The sequence below is a fragment of the Lutra lutra genome, chromosome 1 (genome assembly GCF_902655055.1).
Source record: "Lutra lutra chromosome 1, mLutLut1.2, whole genome shotgun sequence".
NCBI classification, from domain to species: domain Eukaryota; kingdom Metazoa; phylum Chordata; class Mammalia; order Carnivora; family Mustelidae; genus Lutra; species Lutra lutra.
In genome coordinates this window covers 51210106-51236291 of record NC_062278.1, presented here as the reverse complement: position 1 = coordinate 51236291, position 26186 = coordinate 51210106, and the positions used below count along the sequence as shown (strand labels likewise).

General features: G+C 36.5%; 1 protein-coding gene across 2 annotated transcripts in view; it reads right to left on the bottom strand.

The window, feature by feature from the left end:
• Positions 1-11375: 11375 nt before the first annotated feature.
• ZPLD1 (zona pellucida like domain containing 1) overlaps positions 11376-26186 on the bottom strand; it is a 347010-nt gene continuing 332199 nt past the window's right edge. For both annotated transcript variants that reach the window (XM_047723539.1, XM_047723540.1), the window contains 4 exons: positions 20369-20540; positions 19015-19123; positions 12518-12547; positions 11376-12124 (listed from right to left, as the gene is read on the bottom strand). In XM_047723539.1, coding sequence (XP_047579495.1) covers positions 11949-12124; positions 12518-12547; positions 19015-19123; positions 20369-20540 — 487 coding nt within the window. In that variant the 3' untranslated portion in view covers positions 11376-11948. The remainder of the gene's footprint in view (positions 12125-12517; positions 12548-19014; positions 19124-20368; positions 20541-26186) is intronic.

The following is a 26186-nucleotide window of genomic DNA, read 5'->3' as shown; positions in this document are numbered from 1 at the left end:
GGATCGAGCCCCGCATCGGGCTCTCTGCTCCACGGGGAGCCTGTTTCCTCCCGTCTCTCTCTCTCTGTTTGCCTCTCTGCCTACCTGTAATCTGTCTGTTAAATAAATAAATAAAATCTTTAAAAGAAAAAATTCATGGAAACAAATGATAATGAAAACACAACCGTTCAAAATCTGTGGGACACAGCAAAGGCCGTCCTCAGAGGAAAGTGTATAGTGATACAAGCCTTTCTCAAGAAACCAGAAAGGTCTCAAGTACACAACCTAACCTTACACCTAAAGGAGCTGGAGAAAGAACAGCAAAAAACAAAACAAAAAAAAAAAAAAAAAAAAAAAAAAACCTAAACCCAGCAGGAGAAGAGAAATAATAAAGATCAGAGCAGAAATCAATGAAATAGAAATCAAAAACACCAGTAGAAAAAATCAACAAAACTAGGAGCTGGTTCTTTGAAAAAATTAATAAGATTGATAAACCCCTGGCCAGACCTATCAAAAGAAAAAAGAAAGGACCTAAATTAATAAAATCATGAATGAAAGAGGATAGATCACAACCAACACCAAAGAAATACAAACAATTATAAGAACATATTATAAGCAACTATACACCAGCAAATTTGACAATTGGGCAGAAATGGACGCATTCCTAGAGACCTATACACTGCCAAAACTGAACCAGGAAGAAATAGAAAACCTGAACAGAACCATAACCAGTAAGGAGATTGAAGCAGTCATCAAAAATCTCCCAACAAACAAAAGCCCAGGGCCAGACGGTTTCCCAGGGGAATTCTACCAAACATTTGAAGAAGAATTAATTCCTATTCTCCTGAAACTGTTCCAAAAAATAGAAATGGAAGGGTAACTGCTAAACTCATTTTATGAGACCAGCATTACCTTGATCCCAAAACAAGACAAAGATCCCATTAAAAAAGAGAACTATAGACCAATATCCTTGATGAACACAGATGCAAAAATTCTCACCAAAATACTAGCCAATAAGATCCAACAGTACATTTAAAGAATTATTCACAACGAACAAGTGGGATTTATTCCAGATCTGCAAGATTGGTTCAACATCTGCAAATCAATCAATGTGATACAATACATTAATAAAAGGAAGAACAAGAACCATATGATACTTTCAATAGAGGCTGAAAAAGCATTTGACAAGTACGGCATCATTTCTTTTTTTTTTTAATTTAATTTACTTTTTTTTCAGTGTTCCAAAATTCATTGCTAATGTACCACACCCAGTGCTCCATGTAATACCTTCCCCCCTTAATACCAACCACCAGGCTCAACCAATATCCCATCCCCCTCCCCTCCAAAACCATCAGTTTGTTTCTCAGAGTCCACAGTCTCTCATGGTTTGTCTCTCCCAATTTCCCCCAACTCACTCCTCTCCATTTCCCAATGTCCTCCATGTTATTTCTTATGCTCCACAAAATAAGCGAAACTGTATGATAATTTACTCTCTCTGCTTGACTTATTTCGCTCAGCATAATCTCCTCCAGTCCTGTCCATGTTGATACAAAAGTTGTATTCATCCTTTCCGATGGAGGCATAATACTTCATTGTATATATGGACCACATCTTCTTTATCCATTCATCTGTTGAAGGGCATTTTGACTCTTTCAATAGTTTAGCGACTGTGGCCATTGCTGCTATGAACATTGGGGTACAGATGGCCCTTCTGTTCTCTACATCTGTATCTTTGGGGTAAATACCCAGTAGTACAATTGCAGGGTCATAGGGTAGCTCTATTTTTAATTTCTTAAGGAATCTCCACACTGTTTTCCAAAGTGGCTGCACCAACCTGCTTTCCCACCAACAGTGTAAGAGGGTTCCCCTTTCTCCACATCCTCTCCAACACTTGTTGTTTACTGTCTTATTGATTTCGGCCGTTCTGACTGGTGTAATGTAGTATCTCAATGTGGTTGTGATTTGACTCTCCCTGATGTCTAATGATGATGAACATTTTTTCATGTGTCTTAGACATTTGTATGTCTTCTTTGAAGAAGATACAGCATCCTTTCTTGATCGAAACTCTTCACAGTGTAGGGATAAGAGGTACATACCTCAATATCATAAAATCCATCTATGAAAAACCCACAGTGAATATTATTCTGAATGGGTAAAAACTGAGAGCTTTTCCGCTAAGCTCAGAAACATGGCAGGTCTGTCCACTGTTACCACTGCTATTCAACATCATATTAGAAGTCCTAGCCTCAGCAATCAGACAACAAAAAGAAATAAAAAGCATTTGAACCAGCAAAGAAGAAGGTTAACTCTCACTTTTTGCAGATGATATGATACTTTATGTGGAAAACCCAAAAGACTCCACTCCAAAACTGCTAGAACTCATACAAGAATTTAGTAAGGTGTCAGGATATAAAATCAATGCATAGAAATCAGTTGCATTTCTATACACCAACAACAAGACAGAAGAAATAGAAATTAAGAAGTCAATCCCATTTACAATTGCACCCAAAACCATAAGATACCTAGGAATAAATCTAACCAAAGAGGCAAAGAATCTGTACTCAGATAACTATAAAGCACTCATGAAAGAAATTAAGGAAGACACAAGGAAATGGAAAAATAGTTCATGCTCATGGATTGGAAGAGCAAATATTGTGAAAATGTCTATGCTACCTAAAACAATCTACACATTTAATGCAATCCCTATCAAAATACCATCAATTTTTTTCAGAGAAATGGAACAAATAATCCTAAAATTTATATGGACCTAGAAAAGACTCTGAATAGCCATAGGAATGTTGAAAAAGAAAACCAAAGTGGGAGGCATCACAATTCCAGACTTCAAGCTCTATTACAAAGCTGTAATCATCAAGACAGTATGGTACTGGCACAAAAACAGACATATAGATCAATGGAACAGAATAGAGAGTCCAGAAATGGACCCTCAACTCTATGGTCAACTAATCTTCAACAAAGCAGGAAAGATATCTAAGGGAAATAAAGACAGTGTCTTCAACAGATGGTGTTGGGAAAATTGGACAGTCACATGCAGAAGAATGAAACTGGACCATTTCCTTAGACCACACACAAAAATAGACTTGAAATGAATGAAAGACCTCAATGTGAGACAGGAATTCATCAAAATCCTAGAGGAGAACACAGGCAGCAATCTCTTTGAACTCAACCACAGCAATTTCTTCCTAGAAACATCAACAAAGGCAAGAGAAGCAAGGGCAAAATTGAACTATTGGGACTTCATCAAGATCAAAAGCTTTTGCACAGCAAAGGGAACAGTCAACAAAACCAAAAGACAACCAACAGACTGGGAGAAGATATTTGCAAATGACATATCAGATAAAGGGCTAGTATCCAAAATCCATAAAGAACTTATCAAACTCATCACCCAAAGAACAAATAATCCAATCAAGAAATGGGCAGAAGATAGGAATAGATATTTCTGCAAAGAAGACATCCAACTGAACAACAGATACATGAAAAAGTGCTCAACATCATTCGGCATCAGGGAAATACAAATCAAAACCACAGTGAGATACCACCTCACACCACTCAGAATGGCTAATATTAACAAGTCAGGAAATGACAGATGTTGGTGAGGATGTGGAGAAAGGGGAACCCTCCTACACTGTTGGTGGGAATGCAAGCTGGTGCAGCCACTCTGGAAAACAGTATGAAAGATCCTCAAAAATTTGCAAATAGAGCAACCCTCTGACCCAGCTATCACATTACTGGTTATTTACTCTAAAAATAGAAATGTAGTGATCCAAAAAGGCACGTGCACCCAAATGTTTATAGCAGCAAAGTCCACAATAGCCAAACTATGGAAACAACCTAGATGTCCATCAACAGATGAACGAAAAAAGAAGATGTGGTGTGGTGTGTGTATGTATATATACATACATATATATATATTTTTTCGTTTTATATATATATATATATATATATATATATATATATATATATATAATAGAATACTATGCAGCCATCAAAAAACCCAGAATTTTGCCATTTGCAATGACCAGGATCGAACTAGTGGGTATTATGCTAAGTGAAATAAGTCAACCAGAGAAAGACAATTATCATATGATCTCTCTGATATCAGTAATTTGAGAGGCAGGGTGGGGAGTCATGGGGGGTATGGAGGGGAAAAAATGAAAAATGATGGGATCAGGAGGGAGACAAACCATGAGAGACTCAATCTCAAGAAACAAAATGAGGGTTGCTGGGGGTCAGGGGCTAGGGATAGGGTGGCTGGGTGATAGACACTGGGGAGGGTACTGTGAAATGTGTAAGACTGAGGATACACAGACTTGTACCCCTGAAGCAAATAATACATTATATATTAATAAAAAGTAAATAAACAGATATGAAAATATTAAAAAAATAAAATATAAAAGCAAAGTGTTCAATTCCTTGACTCTAAGGCCCCCAGGAACCTGTAAGTGCTAATTTGCAGAGCTTATGCATTTCACAGTAAGTTCCACATTTTCCCTGAACACAGAAAGCACAGATATAGATGACAACTAAGACAAAAGTTAAAAACAATAGTGCTTATTATACCTTTGCGATTTACACATAGGTCCTTGAAACTCAATTTTGTCTTACATGGTTTAGATTCCTTGGGTCAGCCCTGATAATCAATATAATCTGGAAAGTTTCACCTTATGCATATTTTTGTACTTGCTCATTTTTTCTGCCAATAATCAGATAAAGGTAAGTTTTTGCTCATGTTTTGCAGATGATTTAAAAAAAATAATTTTCATAGCTTCACTGTGAGCATTAGACTTTTATAGTTGTCAGAGCTCAGCTAAGGAAAGCTATGACTGTTTCATTTTGACAGTTCCTTTGGAACAATTATTTAATGTGAGCATTATTTAAATGTGAGAGTGGAATGAATATATCTTGGTGTGGTTTTTAAAATTTAGTCTCTACATCTTATCTTCCATCTACATTTAAGACAGCACATTATTCTTTACTTCTTGCCTTCCATTTAGAGTCAGCACAGTTTAGATACTGAGAGAAGTAATTTAAACTGAAGAGCAAAAGATACACATTTATGTGCTATCCTTGGCTCTGTTATTCCCTTAATCCCATCTGAAGAGAGAAAAAAATGTTGATTTTAAGCTGCGGCAAAACATGATATCTTTTGAATGGTACAGTTGACAATTTAGGAAAAACCACACAGTTTTTAAGGCATTATTTCAACCCCTATGGGTACGTATAAAGTTACTTTCGCTGGTTGCCATTTGAGGAAAGATCCATTGTTGAGAAAAAAATTTAACCCCAAGAATGAATAAGTTAACAGAGGAAAGCTGCCGCAGCCTTTTTTCTCAAACCTGCAGGAATTCGGATCTTATATTTGTAATAAATTTCTGTCCACCTATTCTCAGGAATACTTAATAGGTAATGGAAGAAATGTGAAATGCCAACAAAGCAATTATCATTGTTCTGAAGGGGAGATAGGGTTAGGTGAAAACATAGAGAACATAGTTATTTGTTTACTTTAGAATATGGGTAGTGTTCAACCGAGGAGGTAATCTGGAGAATTTCTGTATCTTTTTCATATGCCAGCTCTCTCAAGAATCGACAGGCAGTGGCATTATACTCATTCTGGAAATTGCCTCTGTGTTCAAATAGCATTCATTACACGCAGCTTTTTCTCAGATCTAAAGGGCAAGGGGAAAACAGATTATTTGTAAAATAAAAACATAACACTGGCATGGATTTTTTTTCCCCCTCAGGGTGAGAGGCAATATGTCTGGGTGTCGTTTTCAAACATTCCAGCCATCAACTCTAGAAAGCATGGACAGACATTATTTTCATTGTTGATATAATGAAGATGATGCTTTTCAACCATTTCCCAGAGCATAAACCCATTTTCAGTGAGAGCCCGGCTTACCATAACGAATGTCAGTGATGTGGGAAAAACAAATGCACAAATGAAAAACAATGAATCTGATAGCTCATTCATTGCTGTCAATAGAAGCCAGAGTTCCCCCCAATCCGCTTAGTTATCTAGTATCGGCTATTGTATAATCTGAAGCATTGCAGGCCATTTGCATATTGACTAAAGTATTAAAATTAACAATTGAGAAAAATGTTGGGAATAAGCAAAGCAGTTACATTCTACCTCCCAGAAAGGTTTGGGATTTTTCTTTCAGGTGTATGCTTTTTAAAATAGGTACAAATAATTTTTTCAGTAGCTGAAATGAAATGAAGTTTAAAATTGAGGCAATTATCTCAATAATATATACAAAACATTTTCTTCAGCTTCTAAATTATTAGAAAACTAAAATTACTTTCTGTTTAAATGACTTGGATGGTTTCTCAAAAAAAGGAAACATTCTAGAGAGCCCTATAATTATTTTTCCTTACTGACCATTGTTAACATTTCTATCAGTTTCCTTCCTGTCTTTTTTCTGTGGGAGCTTATATTATGTATATGGTTCAGGGTTCTTTTTTCTTTTCATAGTCCAGCATATTCTTATTTGGTAAAGGTTTTTTATAACTGATTTTCAGTGTCTACGTATTCTTATAATCCCAAAAACGTACTATAGTATGTCTAAGAATTCTGCATCTGGGAACATATAAGTGGCATCTAATACTTTTTGATTCAAAGTAATGCAGTGATAAAGATCCTTGTACAGAAATCAATATATCTAACATTCTAAGGTTGTGAGTAAATGGTGACATAGGCTTAAGTCAGATCCTCTGGTAACCCTGGGTCTCTGCATTATTCTCTGCCCCCCTCATTTTAGCAACAACTTTTAAAAAGCAAATCATTTCCATTCCCAAGTGGTAAATAATTTCTTAAAAGTACTACATTTCCTCTCAAGTAATTTTTCATTTTAGTCAATTGTTCACTATTGTAAAAAAAGAAAAAGTTACAAACTACATACAAGAGGAGAAATAGCTTAAGGACCTATATAACTTTGAGGCAAAGTTGCATGAAATTGTCAAACCACAACTCTCCAAGGATCTTCCAGTGCTGGTTGATTAGCCAAACCAGCAGGACTACTCAGTAATAGATTCCACTTTGGGCAATGCTAATAGAGTTCTACTCTTGATAAAAAGTAACCTCAAAATTGGGGCCACATTGACTTTCACTAAACCTCCATATTATGATAGCACTTCACTTTTCAACATGGAAAATGTAGGGGAAAATTGAGGTAATTATGTTGGCAATTTAAGTAAAACAGAAAATACACAGATACTTGAGGCAAAAGGAACCGGAGCTTTAAACTATGCAGAGATAACCATCTGAGCTCTCGATTTCACTTTTTCAAGAATACAAAGCATTTTACAAATGAAGTTTACTGAGCAGAGATTCCCAAATCTTGTATCTAGTACCTGTGAGTAGAAGGTCCCAAACCAATTCTCTCCCTGCTAGCTTAGCAAAAAAGTGGCATTAACTAAGGTTATTTTTCAGTTCTCCTGTGTTCAAATTTGTAGAGGCTGATACTGTTTACCAACAAGCAATCAGGCAAGATATTCTCACAAACATGAAAATGTGACATGGTTATCCAGTTTCCACTTCCTTGGAGCCTCTGGAGGAGATAGGCCACCATCAGGATAAATATGGGTAACAGCTACCAGATATTCTTCTTTTGTCTCCCACTAGTGAACTCATTCCCACTAAGAAGGTGCCTCTTCTCTCAGCCTCCAGCACTTCCTTTGCTGCATTTGCCCCCAATATCTCTGCTTTGCTGTCTTATGTTCTTTATTGCTCTGGCCTACTGTCACTGCTGATGTCATCACTCACTATGCTCCAGGGCCAGCCCTGTGGAATGGGGACCCATTGGTACTTTGATGCCAAGCCTCTTTCTGTCCTGTTTCTCCTGATGCTGCAGGATAATTTGGCATGACTTTGGAGCTCATCGCTGCCCACCCACTCGTGGCCCTCTTTTTTCTCTATTTGATCCATATTATTAGCTAACATAAAAGAGGACCCTCTGCTCATAAGTCCCTACATTTAGATATTAAGTGTTTCACAATGATTGCAATCATAAACTGCCAAATTTTGTAACATTTTTATTTATTCATTCCCTTACTGTTACTGGACTGATTAGGACTTCTGGTTTTCAGAAGCACCAGACAAATAGATGGTGGGTTTGCCAGTTTACCAGCTGTAATGTTCATTTTATATCAACTTGACTAGATCACAGGTCACCAGACATTTGGTCAAAACTTATTCTGGGTGTGTCTGTGACATGTTTCTGGATGACACTAATATTTGAATAAATTAGCAAATCAGATTGCCCTACCTAATGTGGGTGGACCCCATTTAGTCATTTGGAAGTCTGGCTAGAACAAAAGGGCTGACCAGCCTGTGACTAGGAGAGAATCATTTCCATCTGACTACTTTTCAACCTGGGACACTGGTTTATTCCAGTCTTTGGAACTGAATGGAAATAATAGCTCTTTTTTGGTCTTAAGCCTGCTAGCTTTCAGACTGGAAATACACCATCAGCTCTCCTGGTTCTCAGACCTTTGGACCCAGGCTAGAACTCCACCACCAGCCCTCCTGGGCCTTGCTGACTGCAGATCTTGGGACTTGTCAACCTCCATAATTATGTAAACTAATTCCTTAAAATAAACCTCTTTATATCCAGTACATATATTCCATTAGTTCTCTTTTCCTGGAGAACCCTGATTAATACAACAGGTAGTCCTGGCATTTGTTCTGTTTACTACCCAACTACATTTTTTTTCTAAATTGCAATTTTGAATTGTTTTATATTAAATGTCTTCCCACTTGTAAATATTGAGGAACCTCATTCTCAAAAGCAATTGATCTGTGATCAACTTGCTTTTTCCCTTATAAATATGGAATGAAAGCCAATGTGTGCTAGCCTAATAGCCTCCACAGTCATAATAGAAGGCTCTCCATCCTGTTATAATTCTTTCCTGCCAAGTGCTCTGGAAATCCGTCAAATTATGCCTCATACGTGTTCACAAATAAGTGTCTCCCATGGACTTCTTTTCCTGCTCTTTTCTCACTTCTAGACGTTTACTACTTTACATTTTCCACAGCTGACAATGTCCCTTCCTGAACCATCATTTCTGTGATTCTCCCAAAGCTACGTGCCATCACATGGAAACCCAGAGGTTTACTCATTTCTTTAAGATGAGATTTTCCCTGAGTCAGGAAAAGCTTTTTTCCTCAACTCTGTGTCACTTCTCAAAACAAGAGATGACAGGCTGACCCTGGGAAATGTCATGAGAGCCTATGAAACTCTAGGCAGAGGCTGAGCTTCTTGTCTTTCCAGTTCTGATTTTCCCCTCAAAGTTTTAAAAATTATAGGTTCAGTGTTAGTGCTCAAACTCAAGGTAAAGCACACTTCTTTACCGTCAGCTGATCTCCTGAATAGGTCTCCTAACACAGAGCTGTAACCAGGAAGCTCAATATGGAGAGAGCAAGCTTCATCTAGCTTCAGAGATCACTGCCCTTCCCTGTTGCATGAAGGAGCTTATTTTAAGTTCAGTCATTCTTAACATTCGTGAAACTAGGAAGAGAATGTTGAGATTAGGAAAGAGAAATATCTTTAAAAACAAAAACAAAAACAAAAACAGATGACAATTTTAAAGATATTCATTTACAATTATTTTATTAAACAATCACCTTTTACATGTCATCAGACCTAACCCCTGAAGTGCCAAAAAAAGAAAAAACAAAAAACAAAACGGTTTGAGGTATTAAAACTGAAGGAACATTTCCACGTATTTTGTAAGGCTTTCACAATATAGTAACCAAAATATTCAGTGCAACTAAATACTACACATAACTGCAGGTTGATAAGAACAAAACTATATAAAACAAACATGGTTTGTCACATTATAGCTCTGATTCTCCCATTTATAGTGACAGGAAGGCAAAAAAAAAAAAAAATAATGTGAGATGTAAGTTGCTTACAAAATGATGTGTCCATTATTCAGTTTTAAAAAGTGGTATATAGAATGTAAAAGGTCACTGACCTGAAACAGTTCCCCAAAGCACAAAATCAAACTGACCAACTGGTTTCAATGATAACGTCTTATTCACAGGACTTAATCCTCAGATTAATGGCAATTCACTTAAAGTATCTGAAATAGATTTACTAGACTATTTTAATTATCCATGTGCATATAAGATCACATAAGTAGCACACATGGTCCGTACTTTTTCTTTTCTGTAGAATTTTTTCCCTTTAAAGTAGAAAATAAATTCTTAATACAGATAAAGTTCAGAATGGTCACTTCAAAGCGATTTTGAAGTAACACAGGGAAGAGGAAGTTGGCTTTCTAAGTGTTAGACTTTTTAATATTGAATAAATTATCCGAACACTTTCCAGACCCATTTCACTTTGACTGTATCTAAACATTGAAAGAGAAAGTTGAGGCAATCATATAGCTAATTATTATAATATAAACACTTTCTTCTGATCTGTTCAGGCAAATTGGAGAAAAGGTGTTTTTCATTTGATGATTGATTTAATTATTAACTTCAGAACATAGCTACTTCATTTGAAACAAATTTAAAATTGCATAGCGATTTGCATATAGGATAGAAAATTAAGTTCTGAATAATGGATCACAAATGTTGAATATAAATTAGTCTCTACAGCAGTTGTTACAGGTAACATAATACATCTAGTAGCCATGTGCTAGATTTTGATGTTTGTCACTGAATTGTTCTATTCAGTTGTGTAGATAGGCTGAAGAAAAGGAAGGTTTTTTTTTTTTTTTTGTAAGAACATAGTCTGCTTAAAACTTGGCTTTTAAAAACTTTTTGCAAAACTGATAAAGACCACATACTTCTTGCAGTTTACTATATAGGAAAATACTGTTTATTCCATGGTGAACATGACACTTTCACGAAGACACCCTAACAAGTTAGGCTCCTCCAGATTCTTTGTTTAGCCAGCATCAGAAATTTGTGGGAAAAGGACATTTTTTCATAGAGACTGCAACAATGTTCTGCAAAACACACTTAGCCTGTTTCCTCTTTGTCATAGGAAAAAAAGGGAAACTAGGTTGTTAAAAACCCCTATGGGAACACTACACGTATATGTGGGGACAACGTCCTCTCCCACAACTATGGTTTATTTTCCCACTTAATGGCTCTTGAATGAAGAAAGATCTTTGCAGTTGCCTCACTGCTGGAAATAGAGCTGCAAAAGCTGCTGAGCGGTTTACCTGGGAGGAGAGTCAACAGGTGCTGATGTTCTCACTTGAACCAGGAGAAAACTGATCACAGTCATTTCTATACAAATGAATAACGAGATACTAAGGGTCACTTAGTATCTTTCAGAGGTTAATGACTATTTTTACTATTTGCTACACAAGTAGATGCTCCAGCTTAAGATACATTTCCCAAGAGTTTGTTTTGTTTTGTTTTGTTTTAATGAATGTCATCAGACATGGAAATCAGCCAAAACACAGGTCATAGAATAAGTAATTAAATCTCAAGTGTCCAAATTGGCCAGTCCAATTAAAACATATCCCCAAGCTGGAATTATCTGGAATAAAATAAAAGAATGACTTTCATTTTAGGACCACATATACAACTCTAAATGCTATTACATCGGGTTTTAACACTTACCAGGGGGGAAAAATGCAACAAATGTATTTTTTTCTACACCCACCTTTTATCTCTGTAACAACCAATAATCAAAAGAAAACTGAAATAAAATGAAATGTGACTGATCCTTAAGATCTAAGTCCTGAATATTGTTTGCTTATTGTCATTATACCCATTGGTGCCATACAAATAGGGCTGACCACATACATAAATGACAAGAACAACAGCATCAAAATTCTTTCACTATCATCATGCTAATGAGCTACACTATGAAATCTATCATACCTATAAATACCAAATGCTGGCTGGCATTCAATTTGGATGAAACACTGACAAGTCACCCATGGTATGGTCAGTGAATCCTTTTCCCAAAAGGAGGGACCTGTTACAGTCAGTCAAAGACTGGGTTTCTTATGCCATTCAACACTAAATTAGTGGGTGCCTTCCTGTGTAGAAGGGCCAGTGAGCACAAGAGAAGGGAAAAGCTCATGACTCCCAGAATGACCATTCCTGATATCAGTGCACTGGTAACGGCGTTCAGCTGGAAAGGAGGGCCACTTGGAGAACCTGCAAGCAATAAAATACACATAGTGGAAAGGTCCAATATTGGATTTATCTCACCTTATCCCAGTTTATACCTGCAAAACATCTGTCATTAGTATCTTGTGAAATAACAGCATGACATGATAAATGCTATAATCTGACTATAATTCAATCCAATTACCAAAGGATTATGCAGTTTAGAAGACTGATATTCCCTGGGCTGCCAAAAAAAAAAAAAATTATCTGTAAAATGCTATAAAAATTGACCAACAGGTCTCATATGAGTTCAGATGTTATGTAAAATATAACAAACTTGGAAAATCAGAACTCATCATATTTAGTTGCAACTGATAATCAAAAACCACTTAAAATTTTAAAAATCATACTTTTATTTTCAATATATGTTCATTAGCTTACCAAGCTGCGAATTGTTGGTTGGAGTCTCATCTGAGAGAGAAAAGAAAAAGAAAAGCAATATTGTATCTCTAAATATTTACTTATGTTTATTATAATTGGGTGATTACTTTTTACCTATATGTGCTTCATCCACAAGCTCCATGGGTGAGGATATCATGAAACTCTTCCTAAACCATTCTGCTTTCCCATTTTCTGTTCCATGTGTCTGAGATTTTTTCTGCCTCTCCCATAAGCCCACACCCTGCCAGTTTCCCTAGGCATACAGATAAAATCACAAAATATACTCTACAATATTCTTTCCTGCCAACCTTGCTTTGTCATTCTCTCTCTAGTCAGGTTAGTGGGGGCAGTAATTGTTAACAGCTATTACATTTTTTATAGCCCTATAACCTGCCATTTGTTATTTTGTTTTAGAGAAGTATTCATTATTTAGTGCCGCTCTATTTTAAGTGTTGCAAATTTGCCCATCATAATTTGCAAAAACATCATTTTAAGTTCCTAAAAGATAAATTCACACTTAGTAACTAAATGAAAGGAAAACATACTCCTAATCTTGCATTGCAGGATTTTTTGCATCTGTTCAGTAAAAGATTAAAGCTGGTGATTTTTTACTTGTCCCTGACAAACCTCATAATCAATGCAATGAATGCATTCACCTGATATCCCAACTTGGGTTACGTATTTGGTAATCATATAGCCATTAACCCCTGATCTTGTACAATGAGTGGATTTCATTTTTGGTCTTAAATATGTGGGTGTGTATGTGCCTGTGGGTGTCCGTTATCTGAACCATAAAATGTGTGCAGTTGACTGGGAGTGTAAATATTATTACAATTAACACGTGTGTCATGCCACACAGTTTACAAAGTGCTGCTTCATGTGTCATTACATTTTGTCCTCGTAACAGCCATATGGTTTTAACATTATTGCTACCCCCATTTTACAGATGAAGAAACTTCCATCTGTCACAGCCTCCATGATGAAGTAAACATATGTTTAAATAACAGCTCAACTTCAGAATCCTTTTTCTAAAATAATATAGACTAGCCAAGTATGGAAAATATTTTTAGTTATAAAGATGACTATCTCAAGCTATGAAACCCCAGGGTTAGTATTTGAAATAATTGATTGGGAGAACCTGGCATGATATTTATAAGCCATCTGATGCCATTTCTTTTAAGACATATGAGTCTTGGCGGAAATGATGATTCTGCTGTTTGAGCCGGAAGTACAACGCTCCAAATTAATAGAGTGCTCATTTATAGTATTCTTTAGAATGGTGCAGTGTACCACTATAGGACAAAAAGGAGGGGAAAAAAAGCACAAATTTTCATTACAGGACACCCTTAGGAAAATCCTAACCTCGACCAACACTATTTTATAAAGACACTTGTTTCTCATGGAACTGGATGGAATGAATGAAATGTGATCAATTCTTCCAAAAGATTTCCAAGACAAACTACCTCACTGGAACATGGAGGAGAATATGTAAGGCTCTAAAATTCCTTTTTCAAAGTTATTCTTTGTTTATAAACCACATTTATTTGCATTTATTTATTTATTTTTAAGACTAGAAAGCTCCTTCTCCTATGTGTCCCAAATTAGGTGAAAGTGCTAAGATTGGCTGCCCATGCTATTTTCTGCATCCTGAAGTTAATTAAAGAAGTCAGAAAGTTCCCTTCTCTCCCACATTAGCAGCAACACTTCTTTAAGAAAACTACCCCAGGTGTCACTCATAAGGATGGGGCTATGGACAAAATCTTCACATGAGACAAACTGTCGGATGAGCCATACCAGCCACAGGTTCCAGGACTGAAAAAGTACAAGTGTCCTACCTCTGATGGCAGCAGAGGGATAAAATCAAAGCATGTACTATTTGAATACCATTTGGAACTGCATTTGATAGTGGATAAACATAGAGCAAATCACTTTATCTAGTTGCTGTTTCCAGTTTCCTTCCATTTCTAGTGTCCTGCAATTTGGTTTAGCCCCAAAGGGAAGGTAGACATTTTCTAGGAGATTTTTTTTTCACCACACACTCTGTTATTTTTCTCTTACACACACTTGGTCTTACCATATACATATATGCTAAAAGACACCTTCTCGTGTTAGAACATATGGGAATACTAAACTTGGTGCGCTCTTCAAAATGCATGCAGCTGGGGCGCCTGGGTGGCTCAGCGGGTTAAAGCCTCTGCCTTCGGCTCAGGTCATAATCCCAGGGTCCTGGGATCGAGCCCCACATTGGGCTCTCTGCTCAGCAGGGAGCCTGCTTCTTCTCTCTCTCTCTCTCTCTCTCTCTGCCTGCCTCTCTGCCTACTTGTAATCTCTGTCAAATAAATATATAAAATCTTAAAAAAAAAAATGCATGCAGCTAGTTGAGGACCCAGAGGAAGAAAGTGACAGCAGCAATATCATGGTTGTTGGAAATCCAGAAGCACCTGATAAACACTTTTTTTCTGCTTTTCTTTCATATAAGTAGCAGAAATAAATGGACAAAGTAAACATTGGTGCAAAGATATATACAGAATAAATATTCTTCCTTTCTTAGCACAAGCAAACTATTTTCTTTAATCTTTGATTATCTACCTATATGGTAAAATGGACCACATATTTCAAATTCAGAGCTTCCAAATTTATTTATTTATTTATTTATTTATTTATTTATTTGAGAGGAGGGCAAAAGGGGCCAAGGGACAGGGAAAGAGACACGTTTTCTTAAATATTTATTTATTTTACTTGAGAGAGAGTGGGGGGGTGGGGGACCAGAAAGAGAGGGAGAGAATCATCAAGCAGACTCCCCACTGAGTACAGAGTTTGACTTGGGGCTCAATTCCCAGGACCCTAAGATCATGACCTGAGCCAAAAGCAAGGTTTGGAAGCTCAACAAACTGAGCCACCCAGGTGCCCAAGAGAGAGTATCTTGGCCCTCTCTCCGCACCAAGCACAGAGCTGAGCCGGGGCTCAATCTCATAACCCTAAGATCATGACCAGAGCTGAAATCAAGAGTTGGAAGCCCAACTGACTGAGGCACCTTGAGGATTTCCTAACTTTTTACCCTCCATTATGTTATGTTTGTTAATAGTCCATGTCTACCTTTGAAGACTAAGATTCCTGAGAGCAAAGACTGTGGCCTGTTCTCTAGTGTATTCCCAGTTCCGAACAGAATGCCTGTGCCATGTGGAAGTTTGTATGAATTATTAAGTCCCCATAAAATTCAATGATATGCATTGAATAGCTTGACTAGGACTTCCTCCCATCAGAATTTATGTAAATAAAACAATTAGGTACTATTGGTTTCCAGTACTTGCAATTGTGAATTTCCAGAATTATACCCCATGATAAGCATTTCCCTACTGAATAGTTTTAGCATGTGGAGGTATGAAATAAGAACACTTCAGGAATTTTGAGGATTTGAAATACTGAAGATATGAATATTATCCTAAATCAATCAACAAAAGGATTTACAGTGTTGGGTAAAATGATCAGAATGTCTTCGATTGTATTAAAACAAAAGAAAAGTACTAAGCTTTAACAACTTATTAAACTTGACCTAAGTCAGATGTAAGGGAAAGGAGTGGTTCAATGAGTAAACAGAGCAAAAATTCCAAGTACCAGAGAACTTAGAAGAGAGCAAATCAAGCCTGAAATTGGACTTGTCTATATAAAACTGGCCACAGGAACTGGAGAGATAAATTCTAGCTGACCTAAGGTAAAAATAAAGTGAAACTGAGAAAAGAAGGTAGCCCTGGTCATTAAGTTAGACTTTATGTTTACATAGGATTTTCCTATTGAAGGATATGGCTTAATTTCTGAGTTCTATATGTATGTAGAATTTAAAATAATAATTTTTAAATTATGATACTGTAGTAACATAAAGTAAAAATTGTTATATATGGCCCTCTACACCGTGAGGGTAGAGGGCCATACCTCTACATGATTGTCTAGAAATGAGCACCATCCTATGGCTATTTATCAAAATTATAAAAAATAAAACCACAGAGAGTAAGAGAGGAATGAAGGGCATCCAGAACTTTTAAACATGATTCTTTGGGGGCTTTGCCGGTGAGGAGACTGAGGTTACTAAAAACAACACTACTGTGTTGGAAAATGAATGTTATCCTTGAGGTGAAAATAGGTTGAAATTGGAAAGGAAGATATTCAGGCATGACCTCAGCGACATTGTGATCGAGGCATTAGCTGCCTGAGGTTTGAGCCAAGATACTTGGGGTGAGTGAATATGGTATAGGTGAAACCTGTAAACTTGCATGGCTGGCTGGCTATGGTAGAATCAGACACTTCTTCTTGGGGGACGCCTGTGTGGTTCAATCAGTTAAGTGTCTGCGTTCAGCTCAGGTCATGATCCCGGAGTCCTGGAATCGAGTCCCGCATCAGGTTCCCTGCTCAGAGCGGGAAGTCAGCTTCTTGCTCTGCCTGCCACTCTTTCTTTCTCTCTCTCTGACATATAAATAAAATCTTTAAAAAGAAAAGAAAAGAAAAGAAAAAAGAAAAGAGAAACCTCTACTTGGTTAATCTTTACTGGGATTTGGGGATCTTAAAAATGTTGGTCCTTGTAAAAACGTATCTTATGCTAAAAAATTAATTAAAATGTGTACCATTTAAATTTGATTCGGTGCATGGAAGAAGGAAGCAAGCAGGTTAATAAGGAGGAAAAGCCACTCAACATGGGCAGAGAGATGGCCCTTTCAAGGGTTTTATTCTCTTACACAAAACTGATGCTAGATGTGCTCCATAGAAATAAAATATTTTTATTGTGTCTACCCAAAACCATTCCTAGTTATTGGCAATGAGAGCTGAGTTTCCATGCAGTGTAATTCTATGAGCTATTTCTGACAGCCGGACAAGAGATAAGAATTGGGCCTTTCACAAACCACAAGCCAGTCATTTTCAAACCATTCAAAACACATAACAAACCTCAGGGAATGCAGAGTAAGTTTGAAATTTCATATTTAATAAATTTCTGCATTATTTAAAAAAAAACATTAGCTTGTTTTTATTTTTTTTGTTTTTGTTTTTAAATAATGCTATGTCTAAACAAACACAGAGGAGTGAATAATTTAAGCAACTGTCTAAACTTTCTAGGTCAAATCATTTTTTGCTTAATTACCTATTTCAGGCAAAACTTTCTTTTCACTGTGGAACAGAGGGCATGGGAGAAAAAGTAAAGATAATCTAATTTAAACATAATAATAACCTTATGGCTAAGATAAAAGTGAGAAAAAAATATTAGAATACAATCCAAACCAGAACTCTACTTTTTTTAAAGACAAATTTAGATCCATAGGGTAAGAATCTTAAAGCAACTTCTTCAAACCCCTTGGTTTTTTTTTTTTTTTAAGATTTTATTATTTATTTGACAGAGAGAGATCACAAGTAGGCAGAGAGGCAGGCAGAGAGAGAGAGGGGGAAGCAGATTCCCCACCAAGCGGAGAGCCGGATGTGGGGCTCGATCCCAGGACTCTGGGATCATGACCTGAGCTGAAGGCAGAGGATTTAACCCACTGAGCCACCCAGGCGCCCCTTCAAACCCCTTGTTTTAAGATATTTTCCCAATGAGGTGACATAAAATCCCACGTCATATAGCTTGTTTGGACACAAACCGGAGCTAGAATCCGTTTTTCTGACTTAAGTTTGGGTTGTTTACCCTGCATGTCTGTTTTCTCCAGTTGATTCTGAATGTCTCCGGGTTCACACTGAGAGAAAACAATATCCCTTTGGAGAGTGTCTGTGAATGTACATGCATGCACAAATATTTGTATATATGAGAATATGTGCGGATAAGCCTTTGTATCTGTTAGATTCGTGACCGTGGTTGGGTGTGCTGGAAAGGCTATGTAATATTCAGGATCCTGGCAAGAAATAAATGGTACTCAAACTGGGCATTTTAAGAAAAGTTTAATAGGACTATTTTAAAGATACAGGGAATTCACGAAAGAAAGTCAAGTTCCCTGGGCTATAGGAAGGTTCCTGTTCTGTGGAGAAGGCTGTTGGGGAGGAACTCTGTGGACTTCATTTTCATCCTCGGATAGCACCACCTACTGGCCAAACCCAGCCAAGCACTGGATGGCAAAGCACTGGATGGGTGCAGTTCACACAGCCCTTCAGGGGAGAGAGCAGGGCAGAGAAAAGGGTGAGTGAAACATGTCCAGCACGGTATATTTGTATACATATGTGTGTGTGTGTGTGTGTGTGTGTGTGTGTGTGTGTGTGTGTGTGTGTGTGTACGTGCGCACGCGCGCGCGTGTGTGTAGTGTGTGCATGTGTAAAAATGGAAATATTGTAAAAGACAATATTGCCCTTTGTGTGAAAGTTGAGTAAACAGGAAACTACTGTGAAATTAAAGTTGCTTAGCAGTTTATCTTGTTTCACAGTTAATTAGTGTTATTGAGAAACCACTTTGAGTTCTCCTTAGAAGCCAAGTAATAAGCCATTTTGGAACAATCTATTACTACACACAAAAGGAGAAACGTTCCTACCACTCCGAGTAATGATGGGACCAGCAGAGAGGACGGCGTTTCCAGACGTGCTCTGGGGGCTCCAAGTGGTCCTCCTCCCCGCATCTCTTCTTTCTCTGTGGCCGCAAATCTGAGGTGTTAATGAAAACAAATGAAATTCCACACCAGCACAAAATTGGTTCTTTATGGCCATTTGGAAAGCAGATTCTTTTGGAAGAGATACCACATGTTTAATTTTATTCATTTACTTCTGTGCTGCATTTATTTAATTACTTTGCATATGATTGCTACAGTGTTTCTCATTCTGGCTTGGGCCACATTTCTTATTTCCTCCTGTTATAATTGTGCTTTGCCTCATTAATTTACATAGCTCAATGGTTCTCCTGAAAAAGAGCTGTATTTATCAAACTTTTTTCTTTTATTTCTCTCAAGCCTTTAATAAATCTTTTCCTGAAATGTTGGTCAGCACAGAGTCAAGGTAATGTGGATTCACCATTTAACCCCCATCTGATACAGCTAGTTAGGACTAAAGTAATCAATCGTTGTGAAGGAAATGCATGAATTAGAGCATAAATAAAAATGTATTAAAGCTATTTCCAATTTTAAAATGTGGCTTTATTTTTCTCAGGTTAATACTGATGTGACCTTAGGGACCTGTCAGCAATAGCTATCTTTTCTTATTCATTAGTAGGATCAATATTTTAATAATGGCTGTATGCAATTCAGATCCACACCTATTTTATAACTTCTAACTTGCAATCCAAGGGATTCCTGGGCCATCCATCCCAAATCTACCTTTCTAGTGTCAGCCCTGCCCCCTCCCTATGTTTTCCAATCATCCTCTACTCTGTCCCATCACCTCATGAAGGTCTGGTAGTTCCCTGGTTACTCTGTCTTATGTGTCTGTGAATTCAGTCAACCTTTGGGACGGGGTGTCTCTCACACTCTTGATTTTGTTTCTTTGGGGTTCATCCATCTTCAGAGTCATACCCTGGGTTTCATGTCTTCCATCAAACCTCCCAGTCTCTCCTGTTCTACTCTCACAATGGTGATTACTGCCTCTTACAACAACCCATACATGTGTCTTTGGACCATAACATTTTTGTCATATTTTCTTCCATGACAGTCTCATGTTCCTCAAAGATCAGCTAAATGAGTTCAGAATTTATGCATACATGTCTGTTTTCCCAGTATTATGCTTGGCACAAAGTAGGCATCCAATAGATCTTACTGCATGAATAAATAAATAAACTCTACTTCAAACTATTTGGCTTGACCCATATTCACTTTCTATACAGAAATTAGTCCCTAACACTGGATAACCTTTCAGCTTAGATCAATTTGACAATTTAGAAGAAAGTTGCTAAAAACATACAGGCATAAGGAAGGGGCAGTCATCAGCTCTGCAGAGCTTGGTAACACAGTGCAGAAAGACGGTAGACATTTTCTGATTCTTGTGTTTCACAAATCGGAACACTTCAAAGGAAAACCGGCCCTGCTGGCTTCTGCCATTTTCAATGACGGTGGTCTGAGGATCTTTGTCACAGCTACATTTTAGAGAATGTGAAAACAGGATGTTACTGAAGATTACCAGCCCACTGGAAATGGTAAACTAATTTCTGCAGTATTAAGAGCTAACAAAATCATGCCATGTTACAGATATTTAATAAGAGCATAAGCTAACTCAACAAATATGACGAGTGACCTAGATTGCAAAGTTTAAACAGATCAATTTCTGATTATAATAGTACCATCAAATTTTAGAGGGATTATACTTTCATAAGGTTCAAAAATCCAAACAGTATAAAACATACGTAGTGAAAAGTCTCCCTCTCATCATTGCCCTTGTCCACACCATTCCATATCCACATTCAAATCTGCCAGAGGTGACCTCACTTGCTACTGCATCCTCCCAGTGTATACATATACAGAAGCTGAAGCAATGAATTCTTATTGTTTCCTCCTTCTTAAAAAAAGAAAAAGAAAAAGAAAAAGAAACCTACATTGTTTTGTTCCTTGCCTTTTAAAAAATTTAGCAAGACATTTTAGGGATCTTTCCATATGAGTATTTAGCAAGCCCCCTCATTCTTTTTGCATACTGTACAGTATTCCATCACGCACATGCGGCAACCGTTACTTAATCAGGTCCCATTTACGCAACTTTGTATCATTTTGAATCTTCTGCTTTTTACAAATTAATAATGAATAGCCTTATAATACCTTATTTTGAACATAAGCAGAATTATCTGTACAATATCATTTAATAGATTTTGCCACATTGCCTTCTGTAAATATTACTGCATTTTGTACTCCCCCAGTAATATATGCAGTAATTTCTTTCCCCCAGAGCAACAACAAAGTGTATGGGAAAAAATTAGTTGTTCACTGTTGGGGAGGAAAAGTAAACTGTCACCAATAATTTTAATTTACATTTTTGTCAGTGGGAATGACTAATTACATCTTTCCATATACATTAGAGCCATCTGTATTTATCTGAAAACAGTTTATGTCCTTTGCCCAAATTTCTACTTTGTTGTTGGCTTTTTCTTTCTGTTTCCTACAAGTTCTTTATGTGCTAGGAATACTAGTTCATTGTTTGTTATATAAGTTGCAAATTGCTTGTTGCCCAGTTTTGGACATTTCTCGAGTATGCCTGCGTGTATCTGTTCATACATACATAGGAGGTTTAGTTTTATGTTAAATTTTCAATATTTTATTATATAGCTTTCAGTAAGTCATATCCTGTTTCATTATGCTTTACTTTATTGTGCTTGCAGAGACTGTGGTTTTTACAAGTTGAAGGTTGGTGGCAACCCTGCCTCAGGCAAGTCTAGTGGCGCCATTTTTCCAACAACAGTACCTCACTTTCTGTCTCTATGTCACATTTTGGTAATTCTCACAATATTTCAAACTTTTTCATTATTATTATATTTGTTACAGTGATCTGTGATCAGTGATCTTTAATGTTACTATTGTAATTTGCCCACCCCCCCGAAAAACTATGACCCTCTAAGACAGTGAAGTTAAAGTGATAAACGTGTGTTCTGACTATTCCACTGATCACATGTTCCCCCATCTCTCTCCCTCTCCTCAGGCCTCCCCATTCCCTGAGATGCAGTAATATTGAAATTAGGCCATTTAATAGCCCTACAGTGGCCTCTAATTGTTCAAGTGAAAAGAAGAGTCACACATCTCTCATTTTAGATCAAAAGCTAGAAACAATTAAGCTTAGTGAGGAAGGCATGTAGAAAGCTGAAACAGGCTGAAAGCTAGGCCTTCTGCACCAAAAAGCCAAATTGTAAAAGCAAGGGAAAAGTTCTTGAAGGAAATTAAAAGTGAACTATTCCAGTGAACACATGAATGATAAAGTAAAACAGCCTTATTACTGATATGAAAAAAGTCTTAGTGGTCTGGTGAGCAGATCAAACTAGCCATAACATTTCCTTAAGCCAAAAGCTACTCCATAACAAAGCCCTAAATTTCTTCAATTCTAGGAAGGCTGAGAGAGATGAGGAAGCTACAGAAGAACAGTGTGAAACTCACAGAGGTTGGTTCATGAGGTTTAAAGAAAGAAGCCATCTCCGTAACATCAAAGAAGAAGGTGAAGCAGCAAGTGCTGACAGACGATGCAGCAAGTTACCCAGCAAGTTCACACGATGTCCACTCTGCAGCTCAAAGATCAAGGAGTAATTTTGACTTCAAGTCTTATTATTTAAGAAACACATTTGGTAAGGCTACGGGGGCCATCGGTAGTGATTCCTTTGACGGGTCTGGGCAAAGTTCATTGGAAACCTGGAAAGGATTCACAATTCTAGATGCCATGAAGAAAGTCAAAATATCAAATGACAGGACACTGGAAGAAGTTGATTCCAACGTTCATGATGACATGGAGGGGTTCAAGACTTCTATGGAGGAAGTAACTGCAGATGTGGCAAAAATAGCAAGAGAACTAGGAAGTACAAGTGGAGCCTGAAAAATGTGACTGAATCACTGCAATCCCATGATAAAACTTCAACAAATGAGATGTTTCTTACGAATGAGCAAAGAACCTGGTTTCTTAATATGGAATCTACTCCTGGTGAAGATGCTGTGAAGATTATTGAAATGAGAACAAAGAATTTTATATAAACTCAGTTGTTAAAGCAGCAGGATTTGAGATGACAGACTCCAGTTTTTAAAGAAGTTCTACTGTGGGTAAAATCAATCAGCACTCCATACTACAGAGAAATTGTTTGTGAAAGGAACAGTTAACCCATATGGCAAACTTCACTGTTGTCTTATTTTAAAAAATTGCCACAGGCACTCCAGCCTTCAACAACCACCACCCTGGCTAATCAGCAGCCATCAATATTGAGGCAAACATTCCACCAGCAAACAGATGACACATCACAGAAAGCTCAGAGGATGGTTAGCTTTTTTTTTAGCAATAAAGTACATTTTAATGAAGGTCTGTACATTGTTTTTTAGGCATGATGTTATTGCACACTTAATAGATTACAGTATAACTTAAACATAACTTTATATGCACTGGGAAATCAAAAAATTCAGTTGACTCACTGTATTGAAATATGTGCTTTATCAGAGTGGTCTCGAACCAAACCCACAGTATCTCCAAGGTACGTCTGTATTTGGACCAAAGATGGATAATTCTTACTCCAAAGTTTTAAAAATATTTATGTTAATATGGTTTCTTCTGCCACTTTTAAAACTGTATTTTTATATTTAAATTAATAATCTATAAAAATAATATAAACAATATTATTATATAATATAATATAATAATTTATATTATATAATTATATTAATATGTTATATTATATTTATTATATAATAAATATAATATAAACAATAAAGTTTATTATTGTGCATTAAATGAACTATAGATCCAGGATGATATTTTCCTCATGGTTATGCACTTTCAACACCATTTTTATTTTTATTTTTTATTTTTTTTAAAGATTTTATTTATTTATTTGACAGAGAGAGATCACAAGTAGACGGAGAGGAAGGCAGAGAGAGAGAGAGAGAGAGGGAAGCAGGCTCCCTGCTGAGCAGAGAGCCCGATGCGGGACTCAATCCCAGGACCCTGAGATCATGACCCGAGCCAAAGGCAGCACGGCTTGACCCACTGAGCCACCCAAGTGCCCCTCAACACCATTTTTAAAGTCTCTTTTTATTCTACTGATTTATGATACCAGTCTATCATATCATAAATTCCCATATGTTTTGGATCTATTTCTCAACTCACTATTCTAATTTTTGTCTGTGCGGCTTATTTTGTATAATATCACATTCCTTTAATAATATTAGAACGGTTATTAACTATAATATGTGGTTGGGCTATTTCTATGTTTGGGGGTATTTTGTGGATTTGTTCATCCCTTTTCTTGATTTGGTTAACTTGTGATTCTTTATTTGTTTTTTCAAAGAATTTTATTTATTGCAAAATTTTGGTTCATATTTCCAATTCTGATCCAAGTGTTTTCTGTTTTAAACTTCTAAGTAATGGTGACTTTTTGTTTTCATATTGTTAAGCACTGTCATCTATTAATATATAGCTCACTTACTATTTCATTCAGCTCTTCTATACCCTTACTTAATTGTTGGCTACCAGATCTGAGTTTCCTGAGAGAGGGGAATTAAAGTCTCCCATTTTTATTACATTTCTGATTATGTCTTTTTACAGTTCTGCTCATTTCCACTTGATGAAACCTTTGATTTTATTCAGGGCATCCTTTCCTTATGTTGGTGTAATTCTTCTTTCAATTTAGGAAAGTGTTTCTGGACTATATATTTTTTTAATTTTTTAAATTTTAACATCTTAATTTAATTTTATTTTTTTCGGTGTTCCAAGATTCATTGTTTAATGCATCACACCCAGTGCTCCATGCAATATATACCCTCCTTAATACCTACCAAGTATTCCTGGACTATATTTTTAATTACTTGTTCTATTGTATTATGTTGGATCCTTTGTGGGGAGGGGGACATTCCAATTATGTATATTAGACATGTGTTGGATTCCTTTGGCCTACCTTTTATTTCTATTATCTTTATTGTAATCCTCTCTATCCTTTTTATATTTGTTTCTTTTTATTTGCTTCCTAGTTTTATTTTCTTTGTCCTATACTGTGCTTTCTGCTGTGTTTATTCTCCCTAGAACACCTAATTGTGTATTCCTCTTGTTTCACAGAAATGTTTCTATAACACACTTTTTTCCTATTCCATCTTAAATTCTTCCAGTTCCCTTTTCTCATTCTTGTAGCTTTCCCTTTTACTGTCCTATCCTTTCCTAAGTGAGTTCTATTACTCTATCACCATCGCTATGATTTTTTTTAAAGATTTATTTATTTATTTGAGAGACAGAGCACAGAAGCAGGGGAAGGGACAGAGTGAGAGGGAGAGAGAGAGAATCTCAAGTAGACTCCCTGCTAAGTGTGGAGACCAAAGCAGGATTTGATCCCATTACTCTGAGATCATGACCTGAGCCAAAATCAAGAATTGGACACTTAACCAGTTGGCTGAGCCACCCAGGCACCCCGCCATCACTATGATTTTTTAAGAGAAATTCATTTAGACATTAGAATAAACTTCTTCATAAAATTTCATCTTTTTGAAGTGTTATATAAATGGAATCATGCGATATGTAATCTTTTGGGACTTGATGTTTTTACTCTGTAATTATCTAGAGATACATTTATGTTATACATATCAATAATCCATTCTTTTTTATTTAGGAGTAGTATTTCATGCCATGAATATATCACATTAAATTATTTACCTATTGAAGAATATCCATTATTTTCCAGCTTTTGGTTATTGCAAATAAAGTTGTCATTAATATTTACATACATGTTTTTTTTATATAAACCTCATAATCACTGAGAAAAATGTCCAGGAATGAAATTGCTAGATTTTAGAATAATTGCATATTTAGTTTTTTATATTATATTATATTTTTAAGTACTAAATTTTCCATTTGTTCTTTATGTCTTCCATTTCTGTTCAGAGACTTCCCTTTCATTGCTAAGGCTTTCTATTTTTCCATTTGTTATAAGCATGTTTGCTATTGTCTGTCAAAACTTTTTATGATGACTGCTTTAAAATCTTTTTTTAGATAATTCTAAACTCCCTGTCACATTTATTTTTGTCCATTTTCCATTCATTTTGAGATCTTCCTGATTGTTGTTGTG